At 39.9% G+C, this 26458-nt stretch overlaps 1 protein-coding gene across 3 annotated transcripts in view; it reads right to left on the bottom strand.

Annotated features, from left to right (window-relative positions):
• The window catches only part of MBOAT1 (membrane bound glycerophospholipid O-acyltransferase 1), a 61112-nt gene that overhangs the window by 24014 nt on the left and 10640 nt on the right, over positions 1 to 26458 (bottom strand). For all 3 annotated transcript variants that reach the window (XR_013340504.1, XM_077785584.1, XM_021553460.3), the window contains exons 2-5: positions 14265 to 14410; positions 13664 to 13741; positions 10332 to 10427; positions 40 to 95 (exon numbers count right to left, since the gene is read on the bottom strand). Coding sequence is in view for 2 of the 3 variants with exons in the window: in XM_077785584.1 (XP_077641710.1) it covers positions 40 to 95; positions 10332 to 10427; positions 13664 to 13741; positions 14265 to 14410 (376 nt within the window). In the remaining variant the exon portion in view is untranslated. The remainder of the gene's footprint in view (positions 1 to 39; positions 96 to 10331; positions 10428 to 13663; positions 13742 to 14264; positions 14411 to 26458) is intronic.

The following is a 26458-nucleotide window of genomic DNA, read 5'->3' as shown; positions in this document are numbered from 1 at the left end:
GGCTGTCTTCAGAACATGGGAAGAGATTCCTTTTCTTACCATCATGTAGCTGGCATGCAAGTGTTGTGATCTTCTGTGTAATTATCATCAGCGGACTATAACAAAGACAGAAACAACAGTTACATGTCTTGCAATACAAATTATTCCCAACTTTCTCACTGAATGTCTTTATGCCTTTAAAAGGCATAACTGTATTAGCAACAAGTAGAAAACATCCAATTAAAGCTGAAGCAGGCACTCAGGCATAAGACAATTGCCTGGGTTCAAAACAACCCCACAGTAACTTGCACTGGAATTTTTAATTGCTAAGTGCACACAAAGCCTTATTTTATATCTCCCTATCGTGCAACACTGCAAATTGTAGTTCAGAAGAAATCACACCACCAGGAAATACCAGCTTCTGCAGCCCACTGAGCTTCTTTTCAGGCAAAGAGCAAATTGAAGCCCCATACAACTAAACACTAGAATACAGCAGTGCTGCTGTAACCCAACTCTGGCTCTTCTTACTGTTTGTTACTCTCCTATTGTTTGTCTCCTCAGTGCCCTAAAAAATGTTGACTCTGCAGATACAGATGCTTATTTCCCCGCATGAATAGCTCTATCAATTAGGACTGTGTGCAAATACCAGAATAGCTGTCAGCACAGCAGTTTCCAGCTTGCTTATTGGCCACGCATCTACGTTGTGAACAGCCCGTACAAGATACACCATCCAGCTGGGAGTGTATGGGCATGTGGGATCTGGAGCCTCTGGAAAAAGGAGCTGGCTGTACCCGAGGCAGGCTTGCAGAAGCCCAGCAGCTTTGGTGCCAACTAAACACTCCGCACAGAAATAGCCACTGCTCCCAGTGGGGCCAGTCATACTTCCCATATCCAGCTTTACAGAGCTTCTTGGCACTGAAGGCAAATGTGAGCTGCTGCAGCTAAGGAATGGGGAAAAAGACTAAACTCAGCTTGGTGGGATCAGGAGCTGGCTCCCACAAGGATAAAGGACACAGCCAAGAGCATTTAGAGGATGGTAAGAGGAAAGATGGTAGGAAAACCAGGGGGATAATTGACCATTTCCTCAGTTTAGGGTGGCACCCCAGGCACAAAGCCTGGTGCTGAACATCTCGAAGGACCCATGGCAGGCAAACCAAGGGATGAGCAACCCATCACACTGCTTCTCCCAATCTCTCTGACACTGGGGACAGTAGCACAGGGTGCCCAGATCACTCACAACAACAATAGCCACAGGATGGGAATGGCTGATGAGGATACACCACATTTTAAAAGCATTAGTTGTGATGACTGTATGTAAAACCAGTCCCACAAGAGATCTGCCTTCACTGAGGATTAATACAATGGGTTGTCTCCATTTGAGAATAAATTGACAGCATTAACCAGATGGAGGTTTCTGTTTGAACACAAATGATGTCTTCAACCTGGAAATGAAAACTTGAGTTTGTACACATTTATTTAACTATTTACACTGTTTGACTAGTATATGGAACTTTTTTAAGAGACATAGATGTTTGCCCCAAACATTACAGCTCTTCATTTTAACTACTGAAATATATTTTCTGGGACATAACTAAAAAAAGAAGTTGAGGGATTTTTTTTTTTTTTTTTAGTTCAAGAACTGTGATTTTTGTCACAGATTTCTCAAGGTAAAGAAAAAACTGTGGAACTTACATTCACTGATGTAGTCTCTGTCTAAAATAACAGTCAAATACTTATGTTCTACAGAGATTTTCAAGAGATTCTGGATCATCCTTAACTAAATCAACCTACTGGCTACAATCAAATGTAAACCCAATGGCTAAGGTAAACTGTTTACAACCTGATTACCCCTCCTAATATAAATCAAACAGATTCCCAAGATAATTCATGGGCTGAGCATGGTAAACACACAAATACTGGCAAAAGACATTCTTTCATTTTAAGTGGGGTTTTTTTAAACACTTTTTCAAGAGACCACAAGTAATTCTGTGAGGGTAATTTGCATTTTCTACCCAAAACCAGAACATGCAATATCAGCCAATTATTCAATCAGAAACTGCTTTTATCACTTCAGAAGTACCTACTTTAACTGCCAATTAAAAAAGTTAGCACAAAAAAAAAATCAAAATAGGCTTAAATATACACAGAACTCGAATAAAATTGTAACAGAGGGGTTTGTACAGCAGCTCTTCTTGGGTCACCTAGACCACTGATAATAGCTAAGGAATGGACAAATTCAACAATGACTTTTCATCTTCCAGCAATATTGTCAAACAGTCATTCTCAACTTTATTCCAATTAATCTTTCAAGAAAAGTGATTTATAAGCTGTTTTTATTATTATTATTTTCAACATCCTGTTTCCCAAAGTAGATTTTCCCAGACAAAATTCAGCTTTGCTTTCAAAGATACATAAATCCTAATCCTTTAAGCATATGAAAAGGCAGATTTTTTTTTAATCCTTAAGAGAAACAGAGGCTGTCACTGAATCAAGTCGTTTTATTGCAATAAACACAAATTTTTATTTTGAAAGTGTTTGACCTTTTTAGCTTTATGGGGGAACATTAACACTTGCTTCAAATTGCTTCAATTTGTTGCATATGTTTCTTATGGCAAGCACTTCACGTCAATATTGAAATGGGTAACTTTAAACCTCAGGCTCTAAGCCAAAACTGTATGACTTCAAGTGTCTAAATTTAGACACTTGTCTTAGACAAGGCCCCCATGGTAAGCCAGAGAGAACCAAAATGCAAACAATCCAAGGGCAGCAGGAGTAAAGCCTGCACTGAACTCATAATACATATAAACACAGAGGAAAGAGGCTCTCCTCATCTATATTAGGAATTCATTGCTTCATTGATGGCACACTGTAAGCCAACAAAACAAGTCAGCCTTTCCTGCACTTTCATCAGAAAAGATGGACAGTCTTTCTCCCTCAAACCTCCCAGCTTCAGAGGAGACAAGGAATAACAAAAGCGACATGTCTGTCAAGGTGAGTGGGAAGGAAGTATCATTAGATACCTCCTGCTCTCCCTCCTGATATCATCATATTACATGTCATACATATTTTCCAGAGTGGCTGGAAAGTGGCCCAGCAGAAAAGGACCTGGGGGAGGCTGGTCAACAGCCAGCTGAACAGGAGCCAGCATGAGCCCAGGTGGCCAAGAAGGCCAAGGGCACCCTGGCCTGTATCAGCAGTAGTGTGGCCAGCAGGACCGGGGCAGAGATTGTCCCTCTGTACTCAGCACTGGCGAGGCCACACCTCCAATCCTGCATTCAGTTCAATTCAGGGGATAATGAGGGACTGCAGCATGTCCAAAGAAGGGCAACAGAGCTGGGGAAGGGTCTGAAGCACAAGTCCAATGATGAGTGACTGAGGGAGCTGGGATTGTTTAGATTGTTTAGGAAAAAAGAGGCTCATGGGGGACCTTGTTGCTCTTTACAGCTGCCTGAGGGTGTAGCCAGGTGGGAGTCAGTCTCTTCTCTTGACCTGCACCAGGGAAGGTTTAGGTTAGATATCTAATTAAGATTTTTACAGAAAGAGTGATTAGACATTGGAATGCACTGCCCAGGGAAGTGGTGGAGTCACTGTCCCTGGAGGTGTTTAAAACAACTGGATGTGGCACTCAGTGCCACGGTCTAATTGACATGGTAGCCATCGATCATAAGTTGGACTTGATGATCTCAGAGATCTTTTTCAACCTAACTGATTCTGTGATCTCTTTTCTACCCTCCTCAGGTGGGTGGAAAACGCTGTAGAGTAGCTACAGGATGACACACACTAAATCTTTCACGAGATCAGTGTCAGGTATCAGCCAACACTTCACACAAAGGGTAAGCAATGTTTCAGGTGAACAAGGAGCATTCTCCTCCCTCCTCTCTTCCTGCCCACCATTCCCCACTGACTTGATCTCAGGGAGACCATGTTGCTGCAGGAAAAGACAGAGCACAACAAAATAATTACATTACTGGAACTCTCCCTTAAAGGTGGGGAGTGGGGAGGGAAAAACCATAAAATCCTAAACATGTAAGTTTTGATTATTATAACTTTGAAATACCAGAGTATTGAATTACTATTTCTATTCAGCCTTTCAGGCAAGCTGTAACTTTAAACAGCAATGAAACATTGAGTATGTCAATACATTAAATACAGCTCCATATCACATACACTCAACTGTTTCCAACATGATACTATTTTAACCCTTAGACTCTACTGGAAAAAGTCAATAGTGCTAAAAATAAGAAAGGAAGTTAACAAAACTATAAACATCCCAATACCTTTTCTTACTCCCAAATTTTGTGATGCACAGGTTTTTGGAGGGGAGCAATTAGGTTGAATTCAAAAAGAAAATCTACCTACTACAGATGAAGCACAAAGACTTATCCCTAGGAAGGAAGCATTTGAAATAAAACACATTTAGGAGCCTAAACAATTTGTAATCCATCACATTTGAACACCTACCGATTGCTTTGCTGCCACATGCTGAGTGGTGATTCCACACCCTCTTCATTTGTCCTATTAAGCACTACAGATACAAACTACCACAGAATCAGAGAATCAGATTTATGTGTAGTGTGATTTCCCCTCCCTTCCCATGTTTTATATATTGGCTATGAGTTTAATCTTAGGTTGTAGCTGCGCAGTAACTCTTACACACAAGCCATAGTGGCCAATTTTTCATTAAAAAAAAAAAAAATCAAGAAATTGACCCAAGGACCATTTTATTTTTCAAGGCATTTAACATAAGGTAAAGACAGCTTTGAGTTTTTGTTTACTTCACATTAGATGTCTTGAGAAATAACACAAGACTAAGATGCAACTGTATACAGAGAATGCTCAATAGAAGGGTTTAGTCCCCTAAATAAATCCTTCCAAATGAGAACATATCAGTGAATATAATTTTTAAATACAGCTTGCCCCAATGCAATAAATTTGCCAGAAGCACAGGTCAGTGGAGTAAAGATGTTTTGTTTGTAGACTGCTGTGGGGGTCCTCACCGTATCACAGGCTGGCTTCTGCACTTGAGCAAGTTTCGATGCTTACGAGAGAAAAGACATTTTCCAAGCACAGTCTGCTTGACCTTAGGTAATCCCATGGAGAAGTCTGGCACACGCTTGCTAGAAATAGTTTCCACTGACCTGATTTCACTAAAAGAGGAGGTGGAGTCAAAAGGCTCATAGCAGACAAGACTCCAAAACAGAGAACATGTATTTCAGGGTTACCTCTGCAGCGCTGAAGCCATGACAAGAAGTTCACACAGTCACACCCTGCTGTGACAGTAACCATTGCTGACAAGGGGATGGCCAAGCTGGCAGTGAGCTTGTACTTTTGCTTTCAACAGTAAAAGGAAGAAGTACTGAAGTACATCAGAGGAAAAACACTTCACTAAACACACTTGCCACCTCCAAAGCAAATTACAGTTTCCTTCATGTGATGTGTTGTCTTTTATTTTTTTGTGTGTGTGTGTGTGAAGTATTTCTTAAGCTTTCATGCTAGAAGCATTTCATTTAAAAGAGTGTTTACTTCTGGAGAAGTGTCCAGGGATGTACTAGATGCGTGGAGCTCTCTAGTAGTGATAGCCTGCTTTAAATCTGCCTAGATCCCACACAGCAGTTCCTGTAGGGCTCCTGTGACTCCAATGGTAAGTGATCTCAAGGCTGTTTCCAGTGGACAAGCACCAAGTTGAGCAGCAAAGCAGCAAGCAGGCATGGCAAACAGACTGACCCCCCTTACTCACCCTGCACCTGCACTGCTGCACTGCCTCTGGGGACCAGCTGCACACCAAAGTTACCCAGCACTGCAGGAACAAACACTGCAGCAATATACTGCACGTCATACATTTAGAAGACAAGAAAATAAAAATAACCAACTGAACTTGCAGGAACAGACAACATTTCTGCTCTGTGTTTTCACATGGTAACATCTATCTTTGCTTTCATCAGCAAATGTAGTTCCTTTGTGAAAAACGGCTGCTGTACTTTTATTCCTTCCTTTTGTGGTTGAAACTAGAAGCCACTGAGAGAGGAAAAAACTAGCAACAAAGCACTAACCACCGAGCAAAAATTCACTGCCTGAAGTGACACTTGTTACTGAAGCATCTGCTTATATATGTGGCTTTTTGGAAGGGTTCTCTCAACAATCGTCCCTTTCTAGGTGGTTTGCTGAGAATGCTGCTGCTGCTCCGCATTTGGGATAGGGAAAACACAAAGCGGATGTCTGGAGAGTGATGTCCACCAAAGCATTTGTGTAAAAGCTACAGATTTGACAGATATGGGAAGGAAAACTGCTCAAGTCTCCCAGATACTTCAGCTATGGTCTCTCTAAGACCAATACTGAACACTGCATGTGGTGATCTTCACAAACTGAGTTTCTCTTCTGTAAGGAATGGTAGCAAGAATTATAGAATCATTAAGACTAGAAAAGACCTCTAGGATAATTTAATCCACCTGTTAACCCAGCACTGCCATCTTCACCACTAAACCATGTCCCCAAGTGCCATAACTGCATCTTTTATGAACACTTCCAGGGATGGTGACACCACCACTTCCCTGAGCAGCCTGTTCCAATGCTTGAAACACTTTCCATAAAGAAACTTCCTAAAATCCAATCAAACCCTCTCCTGGTATAACTTGAGGCCATTTCCTCTTGTTCTGTCACTTGTTATATAGGAGAAGCTTTACCCTAGCCTTACTACAACCTCCTTTCAAGCAGTTGTAAAGACTGATAAGGTCCCTCCTGTTCTCTAGGCTAAACAACCCCAGATCTCTCAGCCACTACTCATATATGAAAGAAACTCCTGTACACACAATCATTCTCTGACATTTCACTGAAAAACCTGCAATATTAGGAAATTTTACTCAGACACTGCAAGAATTCAAAGAGGAAACTAAAAAGTTCTATGGCCCAAATTACGCAAAGAATTGAAACAGATACAAGTTCCATATCTTCTGACTTTTATCTGGATGATGAGGTGCATCTGGCATTTGGTCATGAAGCTTGCGCAACTGAAATCCTATCTATTACTACTTTCTAAAAATCAGAATCAAGATTCCTCATTTTAAACTAATTTTCCTTAAAGCTATTATATTGCTATACTCAATCTGAGCCTGTGATACAAAGGAAAAAAACACAAACTGTATGATATTATTATGGTTTTTATAAAGTTGTATAGGCAGGCAACTTACCAGCATAATCCTCTTAGCATAAAGAAGAAGAAATAAGAGAGAGAAAGAGTTAGGATTTAATTTTTCCAGGTACAATGTATAAATGTCATGGCAAACCAAGCAAAATAAAACATGCATGTTTCTCTCAAAGATTGATTTGAATTAAGGGGGAAGCACAGGATGCAGTCACTGTACAATTAGCATTCAAAAACAAATAGAATTTTTGAAGAAGCAATAGAGAGAAAATTCCTAAATTACATAATCACTTATTTGAGAAATATTATATCTGAAAGTATTTTGATAAAATATATACATATTTTTAAAAAATAATTGGAATTGAACTGCAGCAAGCTGGAAATTGTTTTCCTTAAAACCTGGCAGTAGTTTTAAAAAGCCCACAAGTTTTTCCTTAAGTACTATGCAATACATGAAGAACTCTTAAATTGAGAAAAAGCTGCAAGCAGCTTGAATACAGTTTTGACAGTGAGACCCAGTGACCAAATCTTCCCTTTGCAGGAGTTAAGAATTAACTAATCACCAGCAGGTAAGAAGTCCCTTATTTCTTATTTTGTAACCTGGAAGTGATATGCCACAGCTTGATCTTCCATTTTCCAATTTGCTTAAGATATGACTCAAAAGTTACCTTGTTCTCTCCATCTCTACCTGCATTTTACAAGATCTGTTCTCAAAATGGGAGGGCTCCCAAAAAAATAGCACGGCCAACTATTAGAAAAAACACTCTAAAAATGTATTTGCAAGCACACTTCAAAAGTGTTATGCATGCAAATTGTTAATTGCACAAGGCAGATCAAGAGGGCAAATGAGGGACACTGGCTTACAGCACTGCCACTGGGAAACACTCAATGGCTCATCACTTCAGGAAAATGACATTGGAAAGCTGATGGCAATAGAACTGGTTATGTGCCTATTTGATGTGGATTAAAACTTCCTCCTTGCAAGCAGATAGCACCAGACTTATGGGGTACTGAAACCTCAAACATAAGTCAGCAGCTGATGGGTTTTTTGTTGCAACTTAAAGATTCCTCCAAATCCAGTGTCTTGCCTTCTCAACATATATCCCCAGGCACATTCACCCAAAACTGTGGAAGGCTGGGGGGAGATGGGTACATCTCCATGGTTCAGTCTGATGCATTTCTGAAACCCTGAGGGAGAATTTTAATGCCATCCTCCCAGCCAGACCCTGTCCTAATGATTCCCTATTACCACATGCAACAGATGAGGAACCATTAAATATGGGAGAACAAGCAAGAGGAGGTTCAGTTGCTGCTCATACATAGTAAAACTGTGTACAGGCAGTATATTTTGTCTCTCTGGGTCATTACATCTGTTCAGGTATGTGCAAAAAGCTTCAATGGGCACTTATTTACAGCTAAAGAAAACAGGTTTTAAGACAGATTTATGAGGGTGATCTGGGTTTCAACACTTTGGATTGCAAGTTTTTATTGATACCACTACAGTATTTTTATTTATTCTTAGCTTTTAAAGTATACCATGAAGATGCAATTCATATCTGTAGTACATTTTCCACTTGTTTACTACTTGGTAGTTTTATTTTTGACTGAAGTTTAGGAATTGGTGTGTATCTTGAGGCATCAAGTCAAAATCAAATGACAGTGTAAGTTCAAGCACTGTTTTTTCACTCAAGCTCATCATTAAATAAGTGTAATTACTTTTCCATCAAGGGAGCAGAGAACACTACTTAATCCATAACAACCACCATTCCTCTTCTTTTGCCCCCAGTCTCAGCTGGATCTTTATTAAATGTATTCAGAGAGAGAGAGAGAGAGAGTTAATATGCATCACAGTGCATTTCTGAACACAATATTCAGAAAAGCATGATCTCTCTCATTTCTCTCTCTGTCTCTTACACACACTGAGTTATAGCATTCCAATCCCATTTATAGCCTTCTTGGTACTACATGCTCTTTGAGGACATGCTTTGTGTATTAAAAGAACTGTAGAAAAAAATTACAGAACTAAATATATTTAAATATATACATTCCTATTGCTGCAGCCTCCTTAATAAAAAAACCTCAGGAGTTTGAGAGAAACTTCACCACCTGAAGTTTAATTAAATGCTGAAATCCACCACCTTAAAGAGAGAGACACAGGCACAAAGACAGCAAAAACCTTCATTCTCCTACTCTGTGCCTGTAAGATTAAAGAGACTTGGAAGAGTTGTGTAAAACTTACTGTGTGAGTTTACAGAAATTTTCCATGGTATGTTACTAATTACTGTGCCTTCAGACATTCAATTAAACAAGTGGAATACAGATTAGCATGCTGGTTTTAAATCACACAGAAGCATACCTTCCTCTCACAAACAAAGCACATAGGGTTAGCTGTCTCTACCTCTGCAAAGCATCCTCCACTGCTTCTCTGAGTGAAAGCAGAGACTACAGTATGAAAACTGTCTCACACATAACACAGCATACAAAAAGTTGTGCTATTTAAGCAGCAGCCACAAGCTGGCCCCGTGACAGAATCAGTGCTGACAACCTGAGCTGATCTCTTGTCTCTCTGCTTGGGTTACTCACCCAGCTCCATCAGCAACTCACCCCTGCCCAAGTCCTGCCCTCACACCCTGGAGAGCCTGGGCTGGGAAACACCTTCCCAGCTGGTGCTTCAAGATAATTCACAGTGGAGGAAAGGAGACACAGAGCTGACAGCTGTGCCTAGGAAGCTGGAAGAAGAGCAGCCCACCCCACCTCTCAGGGCAGACCACCAGGGAGCAGAGCATCAGCCACTTAAGTCACTCCTACAGCTCCAGGGAGAGACTGCCCAGTTAATCTTCCCAGGCTGCTCTGCAGGGAAACCTGGCAGGCTAACTAAGCTCTACCTTCCCAACTACACACCTTATAGCAAGAAAACAATAGAAACAATAAATCAGTACAAAAATCATACAGTGCTTATCCCTTTAAAAAAAAAAACAAACAAAACCCAAACAAAAAAAAACCCAAACAAACAAAAAAGAAACCACCCAAACCCAAAACAAAACAAACAAAACAAACCCCAACAAAACCCCAAAGATCACAACAAAAGCCTCAGAAAAAGCTTAAGGGAAACAAAATTGCAGGTACTCCACAAAGAAAATAAAAAATATTCTTACAACTTACTAACATCAACTAATACTGATTGACATGGGAAACAGTTTGCAGACTCACTCACCCGGAAAAATCTGTAGTGAGAATACCATAATGAAATATGTATATTCGGCTTATGTGGCACAATGTGAGGTATCCCATAGCTACGACAAAGGAGTACCTAAAAACACAACACACAAAACACATAGTTACCAACACAAGTACCAACAAGAACTAGAATCACTCAGATTGGGCTGGGCTTGTTTCAGTTTTTTCAAATCAGATTGTTAAAAAGTCTGGAGTCATGCTACAAGACCTGGAAAAAATTCTCAAAGGTGGCTCATGGTTTTGTGTACTCAGCTGGAACCTTACAGACATGTCTCCTCATACTGGGGATAGGGGAAAAAATGGAAGAAAAAATAGGATCAGCTCAAGTTGCAAAATTTAATTTTCAAAGTTCCCATGTTCATATATTATTTTGAAATTTATGTCCAACTTAAATATTTGAAACCAGATGATACTGTATGTCATTCACTGAAGTTATCCTCTGCATTTTTGTCTGTAAATGTTCTTTATGTATAAGTCTTCCTCAGATTTAGCAAAGACTGAAAGCTTAAGGTATTCTCTCTCTCATTATATTATATAAAGGCAGATGATTGCACATAGTCCAATCCTTTCAGCTCTCCACACTGAAGCACACCATCTTCCAAAAAAATCACAGAATCAGATAAATTGGAAAGGACCTAGAAGATCACTTCAGAAGCATTCCTTAGGTAGGATGTGATAAATTCACTCTGTGTTTCAAGATGATAGCACACTTCTGTTGGGTAGGGTGGGAACATGATTCTACCTTAACAACTGAATAGTCTGAAGACTGAAAATATTGCAGTGTCTGCATGGGCAAATGCAGCCTTTCATACAAGTACTTCTCCCTGTATTTACATGAGCAAGGAAGAGGATACTGGGGAGGAAAGAAGTGGATGGATGCTTGGAGACAGACTGACACATGAAGCAAATTACGCTGCAATGGAGAGCTGGGACACCAGAATGAAAGGCTGGCACCATATGGACAGGCCAGGACCAGGTCTACTGGTGTCCTCCATAGCAGAGGTTATCCATGCAGGAGAGAAGAGGCAAAGACCAACAGACTACAGAAGATGGCACATCCTGCATGCCTGGTAGGGCTGAGCCTCGGGAGGCTGGTTAGCACACACTGCCAAGAAGGGTCCTCCACAGACCCATGAAAACATCCACCACGGGAGAACTAAAGGTGAAATCAGGCAAGAGGATCAGGCAGCAGACAACTGAAAAAGAGCCAGACCTTTGTCAAATTATGGCTGGTTTTAAAAGAAATTAGTATTTTCTCCCCAGGGGGCTAATAAACTGCAGTGTGAGTGACAGTGATGGATCACAAGGCAACCTGTGGGTCATGTGGCCCACAGCAAACAGCTGGATGAAAAGCAGACTGAAGGGACATGACAGATTCTTCAGGAGATTCGGAATAGAATTTATTGTATTTTATCTGGGTCAGGCATTCAGTCCTGCCTCAGCAAGGTCCTTGGTTTCTCCTCATGGAAAGCATCCATCCAAAGGCAAATCACCCATCTCAGATATGAAACAGCGAGATGCACGATGAAGGATCTAAACTAAGCCCCCATGCTGAGGTGTAAAGCACTTAGATTGAAACAGGGGGCAAGCAGGGAGAGATACACTGAACTGCTGCTGCAGCTGGGAGCATTTCTGATGCTGGATTAATTTGTCCGTTTATATGCCTTGAAGGCTAGCAGCTTCACCAGAGAGCAAACTAGCAAAAAATAACCAGGGAAAAGAGTATAAAGGTTAAATTATGCAGTTTATTTAATTTGCTCTCTTCCACTGTGTTTTTCTGGGGGAATAAAGAGCCAAGTCTTGAAGCCCCACTCTGAGGGATCTGTTCCCCTATATGAACATGTCAAGACCTTAAAGTGGCCTTGTTCTAGCTTACTCTCAACTGGTTTGAATACATTTAATTTGCCAAAATTAAAAATGTGGATGCACTTTGAGTCACACTGCTGTGACTAGTAGAATACAATAGAAAAGTCCCACCTCAATCCTCCCTCAGAACTCCTGAGGTTTTTCAGCACATTGGAAGGGCATTTCACATTGACTCAAATCAACACATGACTGTCTTGCAGCAGTGGGTGACATTATACAAACTAGCTTGATTTGTGTTTCAGTATAAAGCTATTTTGTTGTTAGCCACTGTGGCTAATTGGCTAAAGAGGAAGAGTAAGGGGGTTTCCCGTTGAAGCTATGTCCTTTTCCTTATCACCACCCCAAGTTGTCTGGGAAGATGTAAATAACTAGTGGATGATTCCTTTGTAGACTCAGTTCTTCTAATCTACAGCCACTAACTCCTGCATTTCCCTCAAGTGACATGCAGGGACAATGACCAGAAAACCATACTACAAATTTTTAACACCTTTTTATTTTGGTCTCTGGATGGCATTTCTTTAACAAACATTGTCCAATTACCTTTCTTTTTTATGACATTATTAATTACCTCTAGACTTCTGGGCTTTGCACTCTGTGAAAGGGTGGAAAAAATACCTCGTTAATACCCTATCTTGCTGGTGCAAAATGCTAGTAGCTGCTGTAGACAGGATTGTTTTTACAGTTCACATTTCTAAATAATATTAGGAAAGTCATAAGTAGAGTTCCCATTTTGAGAGGGGTCTCTTCAGGAAAAAAGGAAGGTGAGAGGATTATCTGACCATCAGATTCTCAGACAGCCCTGGCCTTGAAGGCAAGTGAAGAAAGGGTTTTCATTCCCCAGCCCAGATTTATGTGGATTCTCAGCATTCACCAGCAGCTACAAAGACAATCAGACAGTGCAGAGACAGAAAACACCTGTCACATACCCAAACCATAAGCTTCTACTTTAAGCAATAACAGTTTTGGTATTTTCTACTTTTTCACAAAGCCCAGTACCAAAAGCAAGACCTCATTTTGTGGATCACTAAGCTAAGCTGCCTCAGTGACCTTATTTGAACAACCTAACTCAAGAATAAGTGGAAAATACCTAAAGGCCAAACAGCAATGGGGAAAACACATTAAAAATGTAATCTGGAAAAATACAAGACCAAGGAGAACATGACTTCATTATGTTTAAGAAATCAAAGGTTTGTCCATAAATTATTATGCCTGCAAAAGTCAAATTTTAATGCCAGCAATTTCTTAGGAAAATGTAATACATCAACCCAAAAAATCCACAAATTGAGATTACATTTGCTTCTGTAACTCCATGAACAAAGCTTCTGTAAGTAACTGGGAAAGAAAAGAAGGGAAAGAGAGAAGCTCCAAAAGCTCCCTGATTCTCCCTGAAAGCAGAGAAGTTATCAGAGGGGCAGCTGCAGACTTGCAGCCCCATCAGCTCACCTGTGGATGTTGGGAATACTCGCCATATTGATAATGCCATAGCTCATCATCACCAGGACAAAAAGATGAATGGAATACCTTGAAGACAACAAAGTGAGTATTTAGATAATTTCTATTTTACCCAGAAGTGCTGGTAGTTCAGAACAAGAGAATATTTTTCTATGCAAATGACATCAATGTGATGTCATATCAGGGTATCAGTAAACGTGGATTACCACAGGACATCTTTATAGCCTGACTATCCAACACAGACTGATACTTCTTAGAAAGATATTATCCGTATGTTTAACTGAAAGAGTAGCCTGGCTCAAAGTGCACATTCAAATTGGATACATCTTTTCCAGAAGAGGTATCTTCACAGCAGACTGGTGTGGCCTTAACTTCCAGAACAAACATCACAAATTAAATTAAATACTTCACTTAAAAATACTTTACTGAGTCATTCCACTTTGAGGGTTTGGAATGGTTATGTTGGTTAGGATATTTTTTTTTAAGGTAGCAATAAGGGCCTTCAGATTAAAAAGATGTAATCCAAAAAAGTGATATGAAGTTTAAAATTATTTTTACCCACACCTTGTCTAAATGGTGACTAAATACTCACCACCCAAAGCAGAAGACAGCAAAGTATATTCCAAAGAGGGTGGCAAATGCATGGCGAACAGCGGAGCTGGCATGACTGGGACTCAAGTAAATACGAAACCAAAATGCAGCCAAAAGTGCAAACAGTTGACAGGCTACAAAATTGATCTGTAAAAGACAAGAAAAACAAAGAGGTGTTTTGATTCTTGGAGGAAGAAGAGGGGGAGGATTCTCTCTGTCCTCAGAACAATTAAGAGCAGAGGTAAGAAAATCATGAGCTATTAATCTTTTGCTTCTCAGTATTCTCACTTGTGAAGTAGTGTGGTATCTTTTCTTGGCCAGTGACAGAGGGATTAAACAGGCACACAGGCACTCAGAACCAGATGAGGAAGGTCAGGCTCCACCTACTCCAGGGTACTGGTGGGGCTCTGGTGGTTCTCTCTCCTTGGAGGAAGGCTCTGCTCTGCTGCCAGCCTGGCCCAGGTGCAGGGCACATCATTTCCCTTCTCAGTCCTCTTGGCAACAGGAAGCAGTCTGGGACTCTGAAATATTACCCCAGTACCTGACTCTCCCCCACCTCAACACAAGGGCAAAATCAACAATCCTGATGTGACACTGCTCACTAGCAGTGAGAACAGGGCAGCTGCCTTAGCTGAATTCCTCCACTCCACAGCATCTTCCACACAGACTTTCCAAACCCCCATTGTTTTGTGGTTTGAGTGCAAAGAAAACGACTTTGCTCTACCATCAAGCAAACATCTAAAGGAACGGGCTTCTCAAATGTTCTTTGGCTACTGTATATGAAAATCAGTCTGGCCTTGCTGCAAGGAGGTAGTGATGGAAGTGGGAGCAGAAGACATGCAGAGGAAAAACAGTACAAGAATAGAGGTTACTCTTGTCAGACACAAGGACAAGCAAAAGCTTCAGTGTCCTCCAGAGCAAAACTGACATCACGCTGCCTTCTTCAAGTCACCTTCTCTTTGACAGCCTCAGCAAAAATCCCAGAAGTCAGAGGAAAAACAGATCAAAGTCAGAGTCAAAACAGAGCCAGGAGCTGTGTCTAACAGAGCAAATACACCACTGGGATACAACATCCTTAAGTCCAGCCTGGACCCTGAACAGCTGGAGGTAAATTCATTTATTCAGACACAGTGTTGCAGTCCTAGTTTGTTTTTTTTTTTTTCCTTTTTAATCTTTTGGGTTTTTTTTAAATTCACCCTGAGCTCTCCAGCAGCAAGTCATACCAGACCAAGCAAAACTAAGCAGGCTGCAACATTTAAGCAATCACTTGGATTAGAGGATTATCCGAAGCTATCAGTCCAGGACAGGATAATACATCTCACTCAGAAATGCTCTGACATGCTAGCTGTCTAGGGCTGGTTGAATTCTGCCAGGCTTCTTGTCAAAAACATTTACAATGTGTTTAACAAGATACTATAGCCCCAAAGTGCTTTTATTCTGGTGGACTACATCCAACATGGTGTTAGCTGTTCATGCAAATGCTTCCATTAAAGGTTTGTTGGCTTCATTGGTGCACTTGCTTTATTTCAGCGATACATGCAATAGAATAATGCAATACTTTAAATATTTAGATATGATGAATTCTAGTTGTTTGGAGCAGAGACAATATCAATTTATTTCTTGCTCAAGCAAGCAACCAGCATTTATAATAAATAGTATCACAGAATTATAACCAAAGCAAGTAATTCTCATTTTTAGTGCAAGATCTATGGAACAAAAAGAACAAAAGAATGAAACTGCACTGGTCCCACAAAACCCTGATGCTGTAAGTCCTGAATTTGTCTGTTACCACAGATTTACATTCAAAACACTAACACCTTGCTCCCACCCTTCCACAGACAGAGATGCAGCAGAAACCACTGAAGCTCCTACAGGACTGCTCTGATTGCATGCTTTCCAAGCAAGCTCCAAGACTGATGGGTGCCAATTCATCAGTGCCAATTCAATGAACCTTAATCCCCCCTCATCCTGCTCCAACTTAGGGTCACACTCGTATATCCAGATCCAGGGCAGCTCAACTCTGTGGCATGCAGAGCTTCTCTGATCTGGTATGAAGAAGGAAAGTGCAAAGACTCACAGAAGCTGACTTGGCTGATTGTTTGAAAGACAATGCCCCACTCTGTGCAGTGTCACTCACGGAAACTTCACACCAGTAAAAGCCATCACAGCAAGCATTTGCTCTTTACTGTCATCCGGCTCTTGTAGGCCCAGTTTGAGATGTTAAGGATACTGGGACCTCAGAGGTTCACACACAGAGCATAAGGAAAGTGCAGGACCCCAGAGCAGACACACTTGTAACATTATTTAGTTAAGGCAGGGAATGACAGTGGCAGCAGCAGTAAAAAGCAGCAGTGACTTCATCACAAGGTAACATCCAGCAAAGGCAGCTCAGCAGCCTCATGTACATGTGCTCTCGCTTGCCTTGGCCTTTGAGTATGTGTTACCTGTGCTACCAACCATGCCACTGTCACACCTTCGTTTCGTTGTGCAAATTAACCAAGACAATTGACCAAGACTCTGTGCTCATTTTTGCAAGGGTCGGTGCAAAGCCTCATACCAAATCAAAACATCACCCTTATGTTTCAATGAGTGTTTGGTTTATAAGGGTTGTTCCTGCAGACCAGCCAAACATCACAGGCCCAATGCACTCACCAAGCAATAATCTGGCAACAGATCAGATTTGCTCTGTCCTACACACAGGAATAGAGGGACACAACAGCCTTTCATATGACCTCCTCTATTTAGTTATTTCTATGTACCATTTTAAACACATGCAGTGTTCAAACATGCATACACACAAAGGCTGGTACTTCATCTGACAGTGACTTTACTGCATTCCTTCTGACATTAGTTTTATTCTCCATTCCACATACTTGAGGCATCCAAGTAAACAGATCCCTAAGAATTTAACAAATGTTGCACTGCATCACAAGTGAACCAAGTCACACTTTCCTTCCTTTCCCTTTCCAAAGAGAAAAGGATTCATACTAATCCCTTTTGGTTATTTCCACTGTTGCTAAAAACACTTTATAAACAGAAAATTCAGAGCTTCTGGACACTGATGAATGGTGTCCAGGCAAAAATAACATGGAAATAAAAATTATATGCCAATTAACCTTTTTTCAGCATTGCAAGTAATTTGATACATGTTTTTAGCTAGCCACATCTCTTTGGTGTTGCCACCAAAAGTTTGCACATATGGTTTCAACTTTTCTAGCAGAAAGGAAACACCTTTGCTTTTTACAGTCACTTTCTTCTATGCTCTAGAGAGTAAGATGTAATAAATTTAGGAACCAGAGCACATGATATGCTGCCAAAAGAAGACAGTATCTTCCTTTCATTGTCCATGCTTAAACACTGGAAGACAGAAAGGCAGTCTCATCACAGTATTCTGCAACGACATCTGGAAGACTTGTATCTGAGTCACAGCCAGCTGGAGACAGCTTTGCAATACTGAAACAAGATAGCCACGCTTTTGGAGAGAGAGAAAACCTGGAACAGCTCCAGCGCAACCGAGTTGATCGTTATTGTTGTCTGGTTAATGAATCCTTTAATTCTTTATTAGCCTCAACTTTAAAAGGCTTGATGGATCCAGAGCAGGTATGAACAGCAAAAGAAAAAAATAAGCTGTAGCTCCTTCCTGTATTCTTTCAAATTCTGTAGTAGCAATAACTCAGCAGTGATGTTTAGATTGCAAATCTGAGTTTTACACAAAGTTAGCAATCAGGTCAAACCAACCCACTGAGCACCCATGATGTTGATGCAAGAATAGCCAAACACAGTGGTTTCAAGATCCCCCCCATTGGATTATGCTGTAATCCAATCCCTCAAAGTACATAAAATGTCAGTTCCATCTGTCTTGAGCCTTTGCATCTTCTCCCATTTTTAACAGGGTGAAACTTGGCAAACACTGGACTGGTACTGTATGAAGGGGAAACACTAGCACCTAGGGATCTGCAACCACCTTTTCAATCATTTCCATCAACAGGCAGGGCCTTTTCCATAGAAAAGTCATCTCCTCAACTTCCTAACCACTCTTAGAGGAAAGCCATACATTTTTTTGCTCAGTACTTTATTTGATCCAATTAACCATTTGCAAGTGGGCACTTCTAAGGACAAATGCCAGTTGGCAAATCACAAAATAATGGTTCTAAATGCATGGAGTTAAATAGGTGCATCTAAAAATTTCACCCTTTAAAGGACATGAGCCTGATGTCAATAACACTGAATAGGAACAATTATCACTTTTTGTGCTGGGAGCAAACTGGCTCCATGGTGATGGCTGGGGAGGGAAAAAAAACCCTCAAACAAAAGTAGTAACTTTTCCTATAACAGGAAAGTCATGGAGCCATAGAGGATTTCCAAAGATAAAGGTAAATATGTTGTTTGGTACATGGAAAAATTACTGAAAAAAATCCCACGAAAATCTTAAAAGGAGAAAAGATAAAGTGCTTCTCCCAGCTAGAAATTCTTGAAATGAGAAACAGAAAATATGAAAGGGTTCAAAACCTGAGTATACTCGTTTAAACCAAATCATTACAAAGAGTCTTAGTCACTGCATCTTGTAACTGAAGGTAGGCCACTGACAACCTACTTCACAAAGTTTCATTTCTGCTCACCCCATAAGCCTTGCTTCTGTAAATCTCCCTGTTTAAAAAAGTGACAATACACAGTTGAGAATTACTAGATCACACTCTAGGAAGAGATAGTTAAGTACAAACACATAGCCTCTTATTTTAGTGCTTTTAACCTTTTCCTTACAGTTAAGTATTGGAAGGAAATGTCCCGCATTCTGTTTTGACCACAAAAATACTTTGTTTTTACTCTACTGCATTTTTCCTCCCTTAGGCTTGCAGAAAATCTGATCTCACTTTCCAAAAATCTAGGAGGATATAACAAATTGACCATGCAGTTTTCTCTAAACTCCAAATGCCAATTAAGTCCATTACCCAAACCAGACCATCCTCTGTAAGCAAAATTCCTACTAATGCTGTAACTCTGACAATCACTACAAGCAGTCACACTGCTAACTTGCCCCTTGCTGGATGACAAGGTGCTGGTGTATCCTCAAGAGCATACAATCTGTAGATAAAAACCAGGCGTGTTGCACATTCACACACATTCACGGAGAGAGGTACAAGTGTGTTTGTGCACATTCACACACATTCACGGAGAGAGGTACAAGTGTGTTTGAGCACAGCCAGGCTGTCAGAATATTCCCAGCCAGCATTCACATCCATGTCCACTTCAACATGTAGCAGATGATGCAATCGGGTTATAGATGTGGCAGAAGATACCTCTAATTTATTCCAGGCCTTAGATTTACCAGCCAAATGAGAGAATAAAAGTTTAAATCTGCATTTCATTTGCTGAACAGAAGAACAGAGCCTCTTATGGTGGTTCAGTAGAAAGATGAAGTTACATGTCATGCTCAAGATACTCTGTTGCCATGTACTAATGAGCTTCTAAGCAGTACTTTATTAGACTTTCTCCTCTATTCACAGACTTACCACAGACGACCAAATAGCTCTTTTCAGTATTTGGAAAAGCATAAAGAACCTTGCTAACAGAAACTACTGCCAGCAATAGCAACTCAAGTCAAACCACTGTCTGTGGAGTACAACAGCGCTTGGAAAGGGAATGCCATAATAAAGCATTCCACTCTGCCAGAGATCAGCCCCTTCTTCCAGGGTGATGCCTATAGAAATGCAGTAATTTGTTTTCCATGTTTAAAAGATTATTTTGCACATATAACCAAAGACACCTGGCAAACAACATGTTTATGTTCACTTTGCTGGAGACATTTCTACTTTGATGTTGAGAAACAGACCTGCTGTTATTACAGCATTTCATAACAACAAAAATGTGATATTTAGAAGGGGCGTGTTGAGAATGAGAGATGGAATAGTCTTTAATCAGATCTCAAAGATATCTGATACTTGCTGAAATTTCTCAAAATATTTTGATCTTCCAGACTATTTTTATGAACCATAAGGACAAATATCCTCTGCAGAGATCATTTAGCTCTACACGGAGAGAAGACAAGCACCTCCAAAAAAGAGGGCAATACCATAGAGATCATGTCAAGTTTCCCACTGCTAGTGACCTGGCTTCCATGAAGCAAAAGGATTTGTGTAACATCGTCCATGCAGTTCCTCTTATTGCCCACTGCACAGAACTCAGCACACTGAGAGCCAGCACAAACAGGTATTTATTTGTAAAGGAAGCAGAATGGACTATCACTTGCAGGATGCTGTACTTTCCATCCATAGCCAGGCACTGTAGACTGCAATCAGCATGATCAGAAAGGAGAAAAATTAATTTGCATTGGGGAAATAACTGATTCCACTGCTGACATGTCACATCTCCAGCACTATACAGAAACAACTTATTTCTCTGGCTTTGTGTTGTAGGAGTACTATGGAAGATTTTAGCGGGGCAGAAGCAAAGGCTTGAAAACAGAATTTCTGTCATGGGAGAGACAGAGAGAGAAAAGTGTACATGCATGACTAATTCAAGATTATTGTCCTCTTCAGAAGGAGCACTAAGTTGTCGTAGCCTTGGCATTTTTTGTGCAGTTGCATGCAGAAAATGGTGTTGAAATAGGTGAAGCAGAATATACAAAACTGACAGTACTTTCTGCTGTTATGCAGTTGTGCTGTTTTCCTGGTAAATTCTGTTTCCCTACTTACAGGGTCAAATATCTTTCCATGATTTAGACTGTAAACTTAAAACAGATGTTCTTTCTGGATTACTTCTATGAAACCACTAGCAGGACACAAAATACAGTTATAGATTAAACCCTGAGTCATCAAAAATTTTAAAAGAAAAACATTTAAGTCAAAAGTAAGCTTGAGAAGTCAAATCTTCATCATAATGCTAAGTCACACTCCCATACACTTATCTTTGATAAATTTAACATGTGGACCTGATCCAAAAACAGCTTTAGCTTGCTGTCAGCAGCTCTCACATTGAGGTGTAATGACTCTCTATGTTGAACAGATGTTTAAGCAATGATCATCTATGTGCAGCAATGTTCTGCAACTACCTGTACCTCATTAATTACTGCTCTCTAAGCGAGTGATGCCAAATGATGAAATTCCCTGTTATTTAAGATAGCCAGCACTAATTCTTACCTGTAATAGGAACAGCAGGAAAATCAAACCATCTGGAGCATTAAGTCATTCTGGTGATTCTTTTAAATCAGAACACCTCTAGGTTATTAGAAGATCTGTCTTGCTTCTTCAGACTGCTCAGCAGTGAGGCAGTACACTAATTACAATACCTTTAAGTCCAAAAATACTTTAAAATAATAATTTGACATACTTCTGTGCAGGTGGGGTATTTCACAGTATTACGTGTCAGACATGTCTAAAAGCAGAACTACAGCTAGGAGGTCAGAGTATGGAGGGTATTTTAATAAGAAAAGGAAAAGAGGACTGAATTGTTTTTATCCAAACAAGAAGTTTGACACACACACACACAAAATAATATTAACAAGAAAAAAACCCCAATACCAGAACTACCAGCTTTGTTTCTTCAGAAACGAGTCACTTGGATCAAGAACTTCTGATAGGAAAGATGGCATCTTGTAACATCCACCCTCCTTGGTTATGCATAGATTCATGCTGATGAAGAGGGAACAGACTGACTTTATCATACATTACTCCATCACTCCAGCTCTTCTGTCAGGTATGCTCAGAAGGCCCCATTTAAACATATGTGAAGTTAGGAGAGAGATGCTTAAGTGAAAATTAACAGAGAGAAGGAAGACAACAACTCCAGGAGAGTAAAATAAAGCAGACACTTGAGTCCCTGCAAAGCTTTCTCTGAAAGTCCCTAGAACTCTAAAAATTTTCCAGGGTGGGAACACCATAGCTCTGCTTCCCCTCCCTCTCTTTCTAAGCCACCTGTAGGGCTCAGGCACCTATCTGGAGCTTGGATCCTTGGTTTCCATAATAATTAAATACACCACTTCTCCACCTTTTTCTCACAAAGGAATTCTTGGGTAACAGATACTGGCCCAAATTAGTCTTTTCAGATGTGATGAATGCCCCAAATCCCAAGCAGGTATTTCCACACCACCTCTCAAGAGCACTGCTGAGCTCCCAATCCACAACACTGTGTCCCTTCATCCACCACAGACACCACAGGACCAAAAAGGAAGCAGGACTAAGACAGGTTTCATTAGACATGATCCAGCTCCAGCTCACCAGCCTCAAGCACTAACTGATCACGAGATTTCAGTCAAGTTTCTACATCTGCATTCTTGAGTAAATAATTTCAAAGAAGCAGCACTCAGAACAGCATCAACACAGACCTCATTTTTCTCCCATCACATTTAAAGGTTTAGTTTTTAAAAGATTAGAACAAAACACAGTAATTGAAACACCTTTTCATTTTGTCTGTGTAACTGTTAAGCACACAGTTGATTTATTCAAAACACAAAGAAGGAATACACACAAATGTTTGTCTACCCAACCATCCTCCTGTGACTTAAATCTTATCCTACGGTTTTTCTTCCCCAAATACCAAAAGGGCTTGCCTGAATGCAGGGATGGAGGGATCCTTAGAACAGTGTTTGTAAAGTCCCAATTCAGAAACACACTTAACTTTCAAGGCAGATGAAAGCCTTGGGCCTGCACATATTCATCAATTTAAAAATAAAGCAATAGGCTTAAAGTGCAATTCGTCACTAGAATGGGAACTGGCACATCTAAAATAACTTGTCCAATTCTTGCTGCTGTAATGTCTGTGCAATTCTCTCTTCAGTTCCTTTTCTATAGAAAAAATGTCAGTGGTTTTTAAAAAAACAAACCAATATAAACAGTGCAGTTTTGTTCTCATTATCCCAGTGATATCCCAGAAAGTGCACACAACAGAAAGAAACAAATATCAGTAAGGAGAAAAAAGTGCCAACTTGTCAGGTAATTCTATGCCAAAAGAAAGTTGCTTTTTTCCCCACTGTAGAAACTGTCAGCACTGTGCTAAATTTAAGCACATTATCCTTGGAATTAGTGGCTTGATCAAAGACTAAACTTTTCAGATATCACAATGGAATTATGTAACACTTTATTATGCCCCTAAACACAGAAAATCTGGAACATCCTGTATTTAAATGCTCAGTCATGTTCATAGTAACTTAAAACAAGGGCGTTGTGAAGATTAGCATATTAGGATGTGCTTAAAAAGTTTAGGATGTGCTAGAGAAAAGGATAGATTTTATCTGTCCTTACACTCATCTCAATAGCAGAGCTAGTCAATCTAAATTTCATTTCAATGGGGAAAAAAGGGAATTCTGGGTTGCAGTTCATCAAATCCTGAAGCATAACTCTAAAACAGGTACTTCTACTGTAAAAGCACTCTAGATGAGTAAGTTTAGATGCAAAAATGCACAGTGCAGACTTATAAACAGTATTTATACTATGCACACTACATTTACCAGAACCAAAAAGGAATCCCTGGATTGTGAAACTGGACTTCATTTAGTTTTAAGTTTTCAAAAATGACCCGTAGTTTCTCATGCTTCACTTTTTGGTTTAACACTTAAAGACACCATAAAAAGGTATCGTATTCCAGAAGCTGGTATTCTACACTGATTGCAAGTGCCTGAAACAGAACTAGGATAAAACAAAAGAAAACAAAACAAAATGCAAACCTAAAGCCAACCAAACAAAAAAAGGTGCCAGTCAGGACAAAAGCAAACTAGTATATCTATTGCTAGATATGTGTGGAAGAGTTTTAGGGTAACAATGCTCCCACACAATGGGTGTAGTCAAATACACTCAGCTTCCTGCTTCCCCAAGTAGGTGCTACAAACCTCACTTCTTCCTGTCCTCTTCCTTGCCTAAGCAGTTTTCTGTCTCAGAAATACACAGGAACAGCACTTGCAGAAGGGATGAAGAACAAAGAAAATGCTTCAAACAAGCATAGAAATGTAATTTTGGGGTACATCAACATGGAAAAGTGAAGATCTATGTTGCTGCCTTATGCTCCAACCTGGCAAAATAAAGGGAGACCATACCCTCTCCACTAATGCAGTCAACATAATTTGGTGAAAGAGGTACAGAAGGTATTCCCAGCTACCTTTCATGGGCAGAATAGAACACTCAAAACTTTTGGGAAGCCAGAAGCAAAGGGCGGGGAAAGTATGCAGTGAATCAGTGAATCTGCAGAGAACTTTTTTTTCTTTAGAATTAATTTTCAGTCAGCTCAACCAGATGCACATCAGAGAGGTTTTTCACATGGGGAAAAAAGAAGCATGGCACAAGGGCAGGAAATATATGCACAACCACATTTTTTGGCAGTAAACCTTAGTGAGAACCATTTAATTGGGAAAATCAGTTTATATTTAGACAATTATATTTGCAAACATAAGAGATAGTAAAACTCATTCTTTTTGCTTCCAAAAACAATGAAAACTTTATATTTTCCAGCAGCTTGCCGAGTCACACATTTTCCCCAAGGCACTTGATTCTGCTGGCCAGCAGATTTTCTAGATAGATATTTTCTTTATTTTTAGCCTATTTCCAAAGAACTGTGTATGTGCTGCTTTTTTTTTTTTCCTAATTCAAACACAATTATCTTCATTTAATTCCTTTGCTACTACAGTGACCATGTAGAATCTGCAAACCTTTCTTAACTGCCAGCTCCAGATAGTCACTTTCACAACCACAAAATACTGGTCCTTCCTATTGTTCTACGGTTTAAAAGTGAAATTATCACCTTGTGTTCTTCAATATACGACATGTTTATCTATCCTTCATTTATGTGAGCTGCAGACTTATTTTTAATCCCCTCAGAACTGCGGCAGGAAGAGAAGACACCGACAAAATGTGCACAGTGACAATATCCTGTTGTGGCTTTTTTTCTCCTTCCTTATTTCTGCTCAGAATTTGCAGCATACTTGCTTCATGGTCATCTATTTCAGATTGTGAACCATGCAAAAAGACAAGAACATAACCCCAGCTGTTTAGTTATGCCTGTTACAGGCACTTTACATCTACAGCAAATATCTCTGAAAGCTGAACTTTGGAGCATGTCTAATTTTAGGCACTCAGCTTCAGACACTATTGAAAACAAGTAACTTGGAGATGACGAGTGCTCAGGACTTGGCACAAGTCAAACATCTCAACCACCACTAAATTAGCATATTTGGAAATCATCAGTAACTTTCAAAAGTCATGCTCTGAAGGAATTCAAGGGGTTGCCCCATCATATTGAACAAATAACAAAAATGAAAAAAGCCCACATTTCCTAGTTTTCAAACTTAGCAACCAAATCAAAACAAAAACTAACAGGAAAACACACAGCATGAACAAGCGTCAGTTGGTGAATAAAGAAATACAAACAAACAAAAAAAGAAGAGATATTTGGCTTCTGCTATGAATTAATTTTATTTGCACTATACTATATTTGAGGAAAAAATATTTAATTTCCTTGCCTCATTAAAGTCTTTACATATCCTCCCACTGGAGCTCTATAGTTCTATTTGCATGCAGTACAGCAGAACTTTGGTTTATAACACTCATATTTTCCAAAGATAACTGTGATATGAGGAGGAAAAAATGCACTCACCTACCTTTGCTTAATCATGGTATTTTTGTACTCTTGCCATGCTTATGAATCAGCAATAGCAGAAACTTAGCTTGCTTTTCTTAGGCAACAGCAATAAGTCTTACTTTTTCCTCTTCAACGGTTAGGAAAAAAAGAGAAGAATGTCCTTACATTTTAAAATTATTACAGTGATGCTCCTACTGTGCAGTGACAGGCAACTTATTATCCAAGAAACAAAGTACAACAACAAAATTCCAAAAACTCCAAGTGAACTCTTCTCAAAATACCGTAAGAATTTGAACATAGCCAGGGAAAAGAAATTCAACAATCCTTTAAGTTGCATAAACAATTATAATTTCCTTCTGAAGCGAGCACTTTACACATAAAGCCTAAAAAAACATGCTTTGAAAGAACTAGGACATTGCATGATCTGCCCAGCTGGCTTAGAAAATGTACTTCCACATCTCTGTCACACGGCTTTATACCACTAACATCTGGATATCTCAGAGGCACTTTGAGAAAACATTTCAGGTCTGATTTTTAGCAAACTTCGCTATCTCAAAATACACATGGTGTTCTTCCCACTGTTGCTGTAGCACCAAGGTGCAGATTCAGATCTGGGGAGCGTTTCAATTTCTC

The sequence above is a fragment of the Lonchura striata genome, chromosome 1 (assembly GCF_046129695.1).
Source record: "Lonchura striata isolate bLonStr1 chromosome 1, bLonStr1.mat, whole genome shotgun sequence".
Classification (NCBI taxonomy): Eukaryota; Metazoa; Chordata; class Aves; order Passeriformes; family Estrildidae; genus Lonchura; species Lonchura striata.
Note: the sequence above shows the minus strand (reverse complement) of the source record. Positions and strands in the feature narration are given on the sequence as shown.